This window comes from Artemia franciscana, chromosome 15 (assembly GCF_032884065.1).
Source record: "Artemia franciscana chromosome 15, ASM3288406v1, whole genome shotgun sequence".
Lineage (NCBI taxonomy): Eukaryota > Metazoa > Arthropoda > Branchiopoda > Anostraca > Artemiidae > Artemia > Artemia franciscana.
In genome coordinates, this window is record NC_088877.1 from 38,675,818 (window position 1) to 38,690,413 (window position 14,596).

General features: G+C 35.9%; 1 protein-coding gene across 1 annotated transcript in view; it reads right to left on the reverse strand.

The window, feature by feature from the left end:
* LOC136036443 (uncharacterized) overlaps positions 1-14,596 on the reverse strand; it is an 89,204-nt gene that overhangs the window by 13,499 nt on the left and 61,109 nt on the right. The window contains exon 6 of the mRNA XM_065718685.1: positions 5,513-5,664. Within this exon, the coding sequence (XP_065574757.1) occupies positions 5,513-5,664 (152 nt within the window). The remainder of the gene's footprint in view (positions 1-5,512; positions 5,665-14,596) is intronic.

Consider the following 14,596-nt stretch of genomic DNA (forward strand, 5'->3'; position numbering starts at 1 on the left):
ATTTAATGCGTATTTTAACAAGAAAAACTGGAAAATGTCTTAGGAATTATCAGGGGTGCTAGATGGTGCCAGAAAGGCTAGTCAAAGTGTGGTACAGTGGCGTGAATTGAGCTGATGTATCACGTAGGGTTGTCTTATGAAAACATTGTTCAATGGATTTAATCATATTTCTAATAAGAAAATATCTGGGAAAATGTCTTAGGAATGATGGGGGGTTAAGGGGCTCCAGAGGGGGCAGTAATAGTTCGCCATGGTGGTAAGAATTGACATTGGTGTATTACAGGGTTTTCGCTGGCGAAAACATGAACCATTGGATCTAATGTATGATTTTTAACGAGAAAATACCTTGAAAATGTCTAGGAATGATAAGAGGGGTGTTAGAGGGTGCCAGATGGTCAATCGTAGTGTGACACGGTGGTCACACTACAAATTGAGATGGTGTATCACGGAGAGTTAGCTCCCAAAACCACGAACCATTGGATTTAAATCATATTTCTAAGGAGAAAATGTGTGGAAAATGACGTCTGGGGGGAAGGGGAGAAGGCGCCGGATGATCAATCGCAGAGCAGCATGGTGGCTTGCATTGACTTGGTGTATCCCCGAGGGATGGCTTGCGAAAAAACATGAAAAATTGAATTTAAATCATATTTTATCCTGAAAATTTCTGGGAAATATCTTAGGAATAATGATGGGTTGCCAGGTGGCAGTCATAGTGTGACATGGTGTGTCATGGAGGGATGGCTTGCAAAAAACTATGAATCATTGGATTTAAATCATACTTTTATCGTGAAAATGTCTGGTAAAAATGCCTAATATCTTAGGAATAATGATGGGTTGCCAGGTGGCAGTCATAGTGTGACATGGTGTGTCATGGAGGGATGGCTTGCAAAAAACTATGAATCATTGGATTTAAACCATACTTTTATCGTGAAAATGTCTGGTAAAAATGGCTAAGGAATGACGTAACACCCCATTACGCAACACCCCAAGTATGCGCTGCTATTTCGTGACATCCCACGTGTGCACTGTCATTATGTAGCACCAACGTGTTCCCCTTGCCATTACGTCATATCTACGTGCGCCCCTCGTCATTATGTAACACCCACGTGTTCACCGTCATTATGTAACACCCACGTCTGTGCCTTCCTCAGATACAAGCGGATGGTTGGAAGCAGCAGCAATCAGGTGCAAATATTTTCGTTTGATTAGTTCAACATCCTCTACAACAAGCCCTGCGAGTCTAAACTTTACGAACCAAACCGTTTCCAAGATTTTGTTGCTATCCACTTTTGACAACCTGCTGCATACAGACGGCGTGTTGTGTCTTAGTTCACCTCCCCCACTTCAAAAAGAAGGTCTTTGAGAATTTTACCTTCATACCCTTAGGCATAGTTATAATAGTAGTCATAGTAAGAGTATCTGTATTACCAGTTGTAGTATTAATAATAATAGTGGTAGCACTAGTAGCGGTAGAAATATTAACGAATTGCTTTTACAAGCAGTTTCAATAGACTTATCAGTTGAATTAGTAATATACCAGGGATATAGATATACCGGCGATAAAAAGTATTATAGTTGCGTGCACATATTGTCTTTTAGTCAGAAGAAATTTCCCCTTTTAGCGTTCTCTGAAAATTCCAACTTAATAACCAAATCAGTTCCTGAGACACGATCTATTGACTATGTTCGATCTATTGAAAATCTATTGAATTTTTTTTTTTTAATTGTAAATGGAGTAGTGCAGTAGTAGTAGTAATTGTAAAAGTAGTAGAGGTAGCAGCAGTAGTAGTGGTAGCTTTAGAAGTAGTGGGACGATGGAATATTCCCTTTTTGATCATCTCTTTCATCATTTCTTGAGAGTTCCAAATTAATATACCAACTTATTCATGTATTACGCCTTTTTGACTATACATATGCACAAAACGTACGATATATTTAGATTTAGTTCAAAACTCTCCTCAACATTCTCTAAAATGCTCACCTGAATTTCCTTCGTCTTTTTGTAAAATAAAGTTTAAGCACAATAACATATATTATATGTAAACAATAAATGAATTACCTAACTCACAGCCCTTAATCTGAAGACTCTGGGGAGGTTATCATCCCAAAAGACATAATTCCTGGACCTATAAACAATGCTGAAAAAACATTCTCCTAAAGTTCTGATCGGATGTGTTTTAGGGAGTTATAGGCAAGAGGGGAGGGGCTGGTGACCTTCCATGAATTTTCGCCTCTTAAAAAGGACACTAGATCTTCAGACTTTTACAAAATGAGACCCATATGATCTGAAGTTCATAAGACCATCTGTTCCGTACAAACCTTATATGCACAGCGAATAACTTATTACCCGCGCCAATGGGCTTAGAAGGGTTTTGTCCACCTTGAGGGCATTGCTATGTGTTCTTTGGGCTATTGTTAACAAAATGGTTATCTCACAAATTTGATCAGGTATGTTAGGGGAGAAGAGGGTGTGAGGGAGGGGGAGGGGATTAGTTGACCTCCATCACTTTCCCTCTTAAAAGAAAATAGAAATTTAAATTTCTAATCAAATCAACTTCCTCGAAAGTTCACACAGCTAACCCAGCAGTGTTGACACTGTGGATCCTACGATACACATAGCCACAACACTTTTCTTCCTTACTGCTTAAACATTAAGAAGAAGGTTTAACGTTGATCCTCTGAGAGTATTCTTCAAGACGTTGGTATAATAAGAACCAAAAAGAGTTGCCTACCCCTCGTAGGCTATCAACGATTCCTGCGAACCAAAACCCCAATGAGGCCCCCACGAATCCTGTGAACCAGTAGCCTATCCCAATGGGGCCTCAGCGAATCCTGTGAGCTAGTGTATCTGGACAGATAATTAGAATTATATAGCAGGTGGTTATAGGAGAAGCAGTTGCTATTCTTGAGATCTTTGTTTCTGGGAATTTCTTGTCGTCATCTCGACAACATACATGACGTGACAATTCGATATTGATATTAAGCGTGTTGTCGAGCGTATACTGGATGCTCTAACAGCCCGATAATCTAGACATATAATGAGGTTTCTATGTTGCCATGCCTTGAGATCCTTGTTTCCAGGAATTCTTGGCGCCACTCTGATAGCATGTATAGCCCGAAGATTTGAGATGGTTGCTAAGTAGTTTTAGATCGTTAGCCACCTGGTGTTACACATCACGGTGTTGTGTCAAGTTAATTACGTAATTGATTTCTCTGGCTGTGGTTGAAAACTGTACTTTTTGGCAGCATTTCAAAACAGATTTTGCAATGATTTAAGATGATTACTAAGCAGATTCAGATAATTTCAGAAATATTTCATTGGTGTTGAGTTTGATTCGGTAGCTCCTAACTATAAAGGAATTACGCAGTAGTTAACTGAACTAGCAAGCCAATGATGATGTTCTTAGAAATACATTCTAATCAATAGGTTTCATCTTAATGAATGATGCCTTCTTCAATGAGTTGGTTAGTATGGGTATTTGCGAAGGTCCCCAAGTCTCCCCTTCCAGGCCCCCAATACACTTCTCTATTTTTTACTCCCTTCCAATTCCAACCCCTTCCAACTTTTTTGCCTTCCGTTCCACCTTTTTTCTTAGAACTTGGAAAAGGAACTCTTTTTTTCATGTTTTTTAAGATGACGTTGCATATACTTATAATTAAAGAAGTTCACTAGTGATATTTCGAAGTACAATATGAAATTGGTATAAATATCTTAGTCGGGATTTTTTCTTCAAGAAAAAACATACTTTATAGTGACATTTTTCTTTGAGCTTGGAAATTTTTTCACTTATTTTAAATTGACTTGTACTATTTTCAAAATATGAAACGACTGTCACCTAGTCAGTTGGCACGCGGACTGACCCCTGGCTGTTGCTGTGGCGCTGCGTGCCCCAGCAACACGTATGAAAGGTGCTAGTTTTCAACTGCGTAAATATTTTTTTTTTTTTTTTTTTTTTTTTAGTTTTTTTCTTTTTTTAGTTTTTTTGTTGTTGTTTGTTTTTAGTTTTTCCGGCGTTTCGTTTTTGTTTTATTTTTTTTTATTAATTATTTTTTAGTTTTTTCTTCTTTTTTTAGTTTGTTCTGTTGTTTTTTTTCAGTTTTTTTAGTTGTTTTTTTTTTGGTTTTTCTGGTGTTTTCTTTTTTTTTAATATGTGTTGTTTGTAACAAACAAACAAACAAACAAGCGAAGAGTATATATATATATATATATATATATATATATATATATAAATATATATATATATATATATATATATATATATATATATATATATATATATATGTATATACCAAGTGCACAAAATTACCACTACAAATATTGTTTATTTAAAAGAAAAAATTACGGCCAGTATATGTACTGTATCAGATTAACGACGCTTCTTGACTACTAAGGTCCCTGCGTCGGCCCTGCGGTGCATTACTGCAGCATGATTCGATCTCTGGGTCCCGTATCACCAAGCTAAGGTCAAACACACTGCGCCACCACAGGACGGCCTGTATATATATACTATTTCATTTCGTATTTCAAAAATACCACAAGTGAATTTTTTCTGTTATAAGTATATGTAATGTCATTTTAAGAAAGGAAAAAAGCTGAAAAATTTCTAGGTTCCAAAAAAAAACGTCCGAATTCATTTTCCTTTTGATTCCAAATTTCACAAGTGAATTTCAAAAAAGTTGAAAAAACTTCCCTAGTTCCAAAAAACTAAGTAAATGAAAATACCACTACAAATATTGTTTTCTAGAAGAAAAATTATGACTAGCAAATACCATTTTGAAATCAAAGTTGAAAAATTCTAGGCTCCAAAAAAAAGTCGGTATTCATTTTTATTTCGTATTTTGAAAACATGACAAGTGAATTTCTTTTGTTAGAGGTTATTTGAAAAAAGTAAGAAAAAAGTGGAAAAAATTGTCAAGTTCCAAAAAAAATCGGAGAGAAACTGGGCAATTAGGGGGGGGGGGGGGGGATTTGGGCCCTGAAGGGTGACATGGGGACCTCCGAAAATCCCCGTACTAGCCAACTCATTGGGGAAGGCAACATTCATTAACATGAAGCCTGTTGCTTAATATATATTTCTAAGGACATCTTATCACCATTTGATTGTTAGTTCAGTTAACTAACTCGTCAATTGTTTATGGTTAGGACCCTTTGGTTCAAATCCCACACCAGTCAAATATTTTTGAAATCATCAGAAACTGCTTAGTAACCATCTTAAATCATTGTGCAACCTGTTTTGGAATAGTGCCAATAATCTCCCCAAATAAAATCCCCAATAATAAACTGTTGTAATTCCATTTAACATAAACACATTCTTAAAGCTCAGAGCATGCGTCACCAAACTACACATTAAAAAGTCGCCACTGGCTACAAGGAATTTTGTTGTACAGAGAACTTGGAAGAGAAAATTGAACAAAACTTCGGGTATGCACTGGAAAACAACTATTTATAGCCTCCTCCCTAAATATGGAGTCTTTAATGGGTCTTTGAAAGGATTGCTTAAGGGTACTTTACCATTTCTGCGCTTTGGTGCACTTGCAAGGGAGTTATTCTGTGGTAACCAGAGTACATACTTGGCCTTAAGACATCATTCATTGCACCATTAATAATTACAAAGCTTTTAGCAACGTTTTTCTTAGTACCAATGACATCCACAAGGAGAGCACCTGCAACGAGAACGTGTATAAAAAGTGAGGTGGATCAAATACACATAGTGGAAAAATTCCACGTATAAATAATTGAGGTATTCTATGGAGTAAAATATGATCAACTTAACACAAACAACTAATAATCAACTTAACACTAAACAAAAGTAATACACCTGTAGTGGACAAGTATGTAAATAGTTGAGTTAGAATATGTTGTAAAATACCATCAACTAAACATACGTAGAACGCCTGCATTAGTAAATCTTGCGTAAAAAATAAAATTAAAACAGACTATTTTTTTAACACAGTCAGCTAATGATGAAAGCGAACAAATCAACTAAACTCAAGTCGAACACCGATATGGGAAAATGTTTTTTAAACTAAGGTATAAAACATTGTAGAATATAATCAACTATACGAATCGACTAGACATAATCGATAGACATTGGATATTTATTTCATTGCGCAACTATTGAAATTGTGTACAATGCTATATAGTGCTGTGAACAATTTGCTTTTGATAATTGGATAATTAAAATCGTGTACGTAACTATTTAAGTTGTGTAACGTGCTGTGAACAATTTGCTTTGAATAATTGGATATTTTGGATAATTAAAATTGTGTACGCAACTTCTGAATATACATCTTGTGAGTATTGCTACCTGATTTGCTATTGCTTTTACTGACAACTATTGTGGCCCCGCCCACGAATTTTGATGAAATTTGATCATTTCACCGGATGATGCCAGGTGAAAGACTTGTATTGAATCCCGTGTTGAATTTCATTTCACGGGCTAGAAGTGCAGGTTGTTCAGCTGATAATATTGTAAAAATTGCTTACGATTTTTTCAAAGGAGATATGTTAATTGAAGCAAAGAAGATTTTGTGGGCTGACGCCTCTATTACTAGGGTAACTGAGCGCCCCAAAGTGACTGATAATGTAAGTGATATGGTGCGAGCCTTTGATCTTTGTGATGAGAAAAAGATCAGCCTACCTCAGTATCTGATTTTCGAGCCAGATCAGGTCCCATGTGTGCCAGGGGAGACAACAGCTACGTTAACTCGAAAGGTTAATGAACTCTACATGGAATTTAAAAGCTTCGCTGAGCACCATAAAGCAAGGTCAGTCGTGCAAACTATTCCTGATATGAAACCTCCCCCACCCGCAAAACCGTCCTATTCAGTTATTGTGAAAAATCCACCAAAAAACTTGAATAATCCTGACGCTCGAAAAGATTTCCTGGATAAAGCTTGTGGGGGTGTCAGTTCAAGCATAGTTGTTTTGAGGCCTAGGAGGGATGCATGGCAAGTAGTTCTGTCGGACAAGGGTGCCGCCAATACTTTGGCAGATGCATTAAGCAAAGCAGACCAATCCATTAATGCTAAAGTGAAGAGTCCTGCCTTTTTCGGTATAGTACGCCGAGTGCCTGACGGAACATCTAAAAGTGACCTATGCGATCTCGCTAATAACTGTATAGAATTTGTTCAGTTAGGAAGTACGAGGTCTTTTCGATTAAAATTTGAGTCACGTGACCACCTAAACTATGCCACTGAGAATCCCCTTGTTATTGGTTACGAGCGTCTACCTATAACTGAGTACAAGTTTTTGCCTACCCAGTGCTACAAATGTGAGTGCTACGGCCATACTGCAAATAACTGTAAAGCTTCCCCGAGATGCTCTAAATGCGCTGGTGACCACCAGAACTCCAAAGAAAACCCGTGTCAACTTGTCATGAAATGTGCTCTCTGTGGCTCCTCCGATCACCCCTGTTATTCGTATAAATGTCCAGAAGCACAGAAACTACTGCTTAAGAAATGAACAGTCAAACAAACACAAGTACAAGTACTTTACAAGATTTTACGTTTCTTAATAATTTATCACTGTGCAATAATGTTGTTTTTAATTATTACGATGACCAAAATAATCTGTCCACCAACACCTTAGCTAGCCCCGATAGCCCTTTAAACCAAATTAACTGTAAATATCTCGACACTTTTGTGAAAAATGTGAAACCTAAGCTAATGGAAGAGACCAAACTTAATGTAATTTGCTTTAATATCAGAAGCATACGGGATAAGTGGGCTAATTTTAAAGATTTAATTTTAACAAATGGTTACTGCCCTTTCGACGTAATTGGAATAACGGAGACGTGGCTTTCAGAAATTGATGATACTAATGAAATTTCCCTCACTGGCTTTCAAGCTATTCATATTGAAAGAAAATTAACCAAGTCCTCTGGTGGCATTTCTCTTTACATCCGATCAAGTCTAAAATTCACCAGACTATTAGATTGGGAATTCTTGTTCTTGCAACCTATAAATAATAGATGCGTTTATTCAATAATCGTCGACATAAGTGTAGACGAGAATTCTTTTATTTTTTCGTTATTTGATAAACCACCCTCATTTCCGACATCTTTCTTTTGTAATCTGTTTGATGATTTTTCTAGTTTTATTAATTTACCACAAAAGAAGGCAATAGTTTTTGGGGACTTCAATTGTAATTTATTAAATGTTAGCAATAACAATGATAGTGATACCTTCTTTGAAACATTTACCTCAAGTGGTCTTCTTCCCACAATCCTTTTTCCTACTAGAGTTGATCCCATGAGGTCTACCGCTATTTTAATTGATAACATTTTTGTATCCACTTCCCTGGGAAACCACCTGTCCTCCAAAATAATATTTTCTGACCTGTCAGATCACTTTCCAATCTATCTTTTCTTACCCTCCCTATCAGCTACTCAACCCCGTAGAACTAATACCCCTACGTCTAATAGAATATATAATACTGTGAATGTGAACCAGTTCACTGATTGTTTGAAATCCTTCGACTGGTCCAAGACTTTGGATTGTCAGGATGTTAATTCAGCCACAAGTAGTTTTACACAGGGATTGAGTGATCTTATTAGTTCAACCTTTCCAGTTCGTAAATCAAACCGAAAAACTACCCATATACGTCCCTGGATGTCAAATAGCCTGATAATCTCTTCATACCGAAAAAATGACCTATGTAAGTTAGCTTGCAAAACCAGTAGCGTTATTGACCTGACTAATTATAAAAAATACAAAAACGTATATACCAAACTCACCCGGGAAGCAAAGAAAAATTATTATTATTCAAAAATCTCTCACCGCAAAGGGAACTTGCAAAAAATTTGGTCTACAATAAATGAAATCCTTTCAAAAAAAGGAATTCAAGATCTGTTCCTATTAACCTTAGGGACATCAGTGGCAGATTAATTGACCCAATTTTAGTACCGGATGCTTTTAATAATTATTTCACTAATATTCCAAATGCTAACTCCTGTTCCTTCTCACAGTCAGTACACCCTAGCAAGAATCCCAGATCCATGTTTTTCTCTCCAACTGATCGCAAAGAGGTGCTTCAAGTTATCGAATCTCTCTCTAATAGTAGTACACCTGACTTCTTTGGCATAAGTAATAAGCTTCTTAGGACCGTATCTTCCTATATTTGTGAACCCATTGTGCACATAGCAAACCTGTCTATGACCAATGGAGTCTTCCTAGAAATATTTAAATCAGCAATTGTTATCCCGATTCATAAAAAAGGCGATCCGTCTGAGATAAGCAATTATCGTCCAATCTCACTTCTCCCAGTTATATCTAAGGTGCTCGAGAAAATTATATTCCGACGTCTTTCTCTCTTTGTATTTGGGAATCATTCATCAGATTCGTTGATTTCTCCTCATCAATATGGCTTCCGTGCCAAATTTTCAACTGCTCATGCACTAATAGACGCCACACAGTTTATACGTTCCCAACTTGACCTTAAAAATACTGTATTGGGCTTATTTCTGGATTTTTCAAAGGCCTTTGACATGGTTGATCACAGTGTTTTATTAAGTAAACTCAATAACCTAGGGATTCGCGGAGTTCCTTTCTCATGGTTCGGCTCTTATCTCTCTGGTAGAGTACAGAGTGTGAGACTAGGCGGGGTGACTTCACATCCCCTACCTGTCCGGAGGGGCGTTCCACAGGGCTCTGTTCTTGGTCCAATACTTTTTCTCCTTTATATTAATGATTTGATTACGGACCTGGGCCCATCAGTGCAACCAGTACTTTTTGCTGACGATAGCAACTTTTTCATCACCGGTCCTAATTTACCATCCGTCGTCACCTCTACTCAAACCCTTCTGAATAGAGTACAGGAGTGGTGTCTCGTTAACTGCATGACCATTAACAGCAAGAAAAGTCAGGTGGTATTATTTCAAACCCCTTACAAAAAAAAATGAAGTTCAGCCAGCACTTGGCCTAAAATATTCTACCAATCTCCTCCCGCAGGTCGAAGTTGCCAAGTTTCTTGGTGTCCACATAGACTCCTGCCTATCATTTGCAACACATGTGTCCTATATCAGAGCCATAATTTTGCGACAGGTAAGTATAATTAATCGTGTGAATTATTTTCTTCCTCCCGATATCCTTGTCACCCTTTATTATTCTTTTATTTACCCATATATCTCATACTGCGGATCTGTATGGGGCAATACTTATCCTTCAGTTACCAATAAAAAAATCTGCTCAAAACCGTGCCGTCAAAGCAGTTTTTCGGTTGCCACGACTATATCAAACAGTTCGTGGTAACGAACTGTAGTAAGGAGCGACCCGGCTCAATAGTAACCAAAACTCTAAAAAATTGAACTTTGATATCAATAGCTACATCAAAAGAATCGAATTTTAATGCTGATTTTAAATATATAAGTTTCATCAAGTTTAGTCTTACCCATCAAAAGTTACGAGCCTGAGAAAATTTGCCTTATTTAGGAAAATAGGGGGAAACACCCCCTAAAAGTCGTAGGATTAACAAAAATGACACCATCAGATTCAGCGTATCAGAGAACCCTACTGTAGAAGTTTCAAGCTCCTATCTGCAAAAATGTGGAATTTTGTATTTTTTGCCAGAAGACAAATCACGGGTACGTGTTTATTTGTTTGTTTGTTTTGTTTTTTTTTTCTTTTCCCCAGGGGTCATCGTATCGACCAAGTGGTCCTAGAATGTCGCAAGAGAGCTCATTCTAACGGAAATGAAAAGTTCTAGTGCCCTTTTTAAGTGACCAAAAAAATTGGAGGGCATCTAGGCCCCCTCCCAAGCTCATTTTTTTCCCAAAGTCAACGGATCAAAATTTTGAGATAGCCATTTTGTTCAGCATAGTCGAAAACTATAATAACTATGTCTTTGGGGATGACTTACTCCCCCACAATCCCTGGGGGAGGGGCTGCAAGTTACAAACTTTGACCAGTGTTTACATATAGTAATGGTTATTAGGAAGTGTACAGACGTTTTCAGGGGGATTTTATTTTGTTTGGGGGGGGCTGAGGGGGGGGGGCTATTTTGGAGGATCTTTCCTTGGAGGAATCTGTCATGGGGGAAGAAAAATTCAATGACAAGGGCGCAGGATTCTCTAGCATTACTATAAGAATACAATGAAAAATAAACATGAAAACGTTTTTTCAAACGAAAGGAAGAAGTAGCATTGAAACTTAAAACGAACAGAGATTATTACGCACATGAGGGGTTCTAAAAATACTTTAGCATAAAGAGCGAGGTATTTAGGAGGAAATAAATACCTTGTTCTTTATGCTAAAGCATTTTTAGTAATTTCAACTATAGATAGGGTCATTCTTATAGGGGTCATTCTTAAAGAATTGGGACAAAACTTACGATTTAGTGTAAAGAGCGTGAATGAAATGAGTTGTCCCCTCCACAATCCCTCGCTCTTTACGCTAAAGTTTGACTCTTTGCTACAATTCTACTTTTTAAAACAATTAAAAGCTTTAGCGTAAAGAGCGAGGGATTGTTGAGGGGACAACTCATTTCATATACGGAGTAAACTAAGAGAAAGCCATTTAGCCAAAAAAAAGAATTAATATAAAAATTTCATTTTAATAATTTATGTGCGGAGAGCCAAAACCAAACATGCATTAATTCAAAAACGTTCAGAAATTAAATATAAAAAAAAACTAATTTTTTTAGCTGAAAGTAAGGAGCGACATTAAAACTTAAAACGAACAGAAATTACTCCGTATATGAAATGAGTTGTCCCCTCCACAATCCCTCGCTCTTTACGCTAAAGTTTGACTCTTTGCCACAATTCTACTTTTTAAAACAATTAAAAGCTTTAGCGTAAAGAGCAAGGGATTGTGGAGGGGACAACTCATTTCATATACGGAGTAATTTCTGTTCGTTTTAAGTTTTAATGTCGCTCCTTACATTCAGTTAAAAAAATTAGTTTTTTTTTTTTATATTTAATCCCACCAAGGACTTGTATTCCGATTTTGGTATTATCCCTTTTGAACAATTCATCAAAAAATTAAATCTGTCCCTTGCATACTCCGCTTACCATAAAAATCTTCCTCCCCACTTATTATCTTATTTTAATAGTAATAATTCTGAAGGCCACTGTCTTCGTTCATCCAACCGTTCCTTCATTGTCCCCAGGTGTATCTCTAGTTCCGCCCAGCGATCCCCAATTTATAAATCTATAATTCAATGGAATTTAATACCCTCCAATGTCGACCTATCCACAAGTTTTCGGGCGCTATATAACAATGTACTAAAATCTTGATATTATATTTCTCTAAATGTTTGTTCAATTTGCTTTAATTACCCTTGTTTTCTCTTTTCTTTTTTTTCTCTCTCTTTTTCATTTACAATTTTTTGTTGTTTTAGTCCTTAACAAGTTCGCTTCTAGGATCTTTATTATTATTGTTGTTATGTGCTTTCTTTTCTTTTTGAATAAATTGAATTGAATTGAAGTAGAATAACAATGGTGGAATATTCGCTGTATAAGTAAATAAGGTAAGATATAATATGCAAATTTTCCGATACAGACATTCTTTTTGTGTTTGTTTCTGGTTGATTCGTCTTTAATTAATTTATTCTTAAAATATATTCAATCTAAATAATGTATATGCAAAATCTAGAGCCGTAGGTATTCTACTTGTGTTTAGTTTATTTGTGTTTCATTGTGTTTAGTGGATTGTATGCTGAGATATGTTCAACCAGAGCAAAAAAAAGTTAAATAAACATGTTTTCACTGTGTTTTAATTTAGCTCATTTGTTACTTATTAATTTTAATTTACAACATATTTTACCTTAATTATTTATACGAGAAATTTACACCACAGATACTCTACTCGTGTTTCATGTGTAGTTAATTGCATTATATAACAAATCCCTTCTCAATTATTTAGACTTATTTTTATCGTTAGGGTGATTTGTATGTTTTTTGGGTTTTTTTTTTAGGTATTTGTGTTGTACAAACTATTTTCTACTTAAACTAAACTAACACTAGAGGCGCTCTGCGATTCTAAAGGTGACTTGCGTTTAATTGATTCCGTTTACAAAATATTCTACATGAGTTACTTATAAAATAAATTCCATTATGTGCGCACTCTTGTGTTTAATATTTGGTTCATTTTGGGTTTTTTATGGATAGTTGATTTTATGGATAGTTTTTTATGGATAGTTGTGTGGAAAGTTGGATAGTTGATTGTATATAGTTGATAATTGGATAGTTGATTGGAAATACCTACCGTCCGATTAGTGTGCAAAAGTAAGATTCCTGTTGTTTTTTGTTTTTTTTGTTTGTTTTTTTATTCGTTAAGTTCCATCTGAGACTTCCATCATAGACTAGTTACTCCTATATCATGCATGATTATGCTGTATCCGATCCAACAGTCTATGTTAACCGTGTCACCATGTCGCCATCCTGTGCCACAAGCCATCCTGTGCCAGTAGGTCTGCTGATGTACAGAGTGTGTAAATACGTTTGGTGATGTCTTTTCTTTTTCCCTTTTAATTCTATATGAATTTTCGGGCAATAAAATTGATTACTTACTTAAAATTGCAGAAAAACATGTTTTAAAAAAATTAATCAACTAAACTCAGCGAAACACAAATTAACCCAACACTAAGCACTAGTGGAATAACTGAAGCATAGGATTTTTTGCATAAATGACTGAAACACAATGGGTTATAAAATACAATCATCTAAACACAAAGAACCACAAATATAGTAATCATTAAACGCAAGTGAAACAACTATAGTGGAAAGTTTTCCGCATAAATACGTGGGGCATGACGTATCTGAAATAAAACCAACTAAACAACAAAAAAAGTTTTAGTTATCATGTTTTCTGAGATACATCTTAAAGCTAAAATTATTCAAGCTAGCAGATCTTTTAAATACTAAAAACAAATTTTATGAAATTACAAAAATATCTCAAGCAAGAAAAAGTCCTATTGTTGAAACTTAAATAAATAGTAATTTACTAATCAGAGATAAAAATAAATTATTGAGAATTGGAAGATCTTGAGTGATTTGAGAAAAATTTTGACGATTCTAGTAAGTTAAAGTGAATTTAAATTCCAATTCTAAAATTTAGTTTTATTTCTGGCATGTTTCTGTAATTCACTCTAACCCTTAATATTTTAAGTTCTTTTTTAGTACTAATATTTTATCTTTTTAAAATTTTCTTTGGCAACAAGTTTTCTTAATGAGCCAGTGTAATACCGAGAGTCGGCTTCAGTCCCTGTATTAATCGTAGTAGTCAGACCTTTTATGACAAGGCACCTTTAAGGGAAGCAGAATCCTTTGCCAATGTGTCACAACTACGGAGCAGAAGAAACTGCAATTTCAGGTATTTTGACTCAAAATGAAGTTGGAATGAGAGTTCTAGTAGCTAGTAATAACTGAATTTCATCTAAATCTGATTTCCCCTTGTACTGGATGAAGATGGCAAGAACGAAGCAATTTTTGCGATCTGACCTTCCCTTCTTGGAGATGTTCTTGTGAAAATAAATTATGGTAAGCTTTTCATATATTCCCACGCATATTCGATCCTGCAATCTGCCAAAGTATTACTAAGGGATGACTAACACATCTGACTAAGCTCATTCAATATGCAAGACTGTTTTTCCAGACAC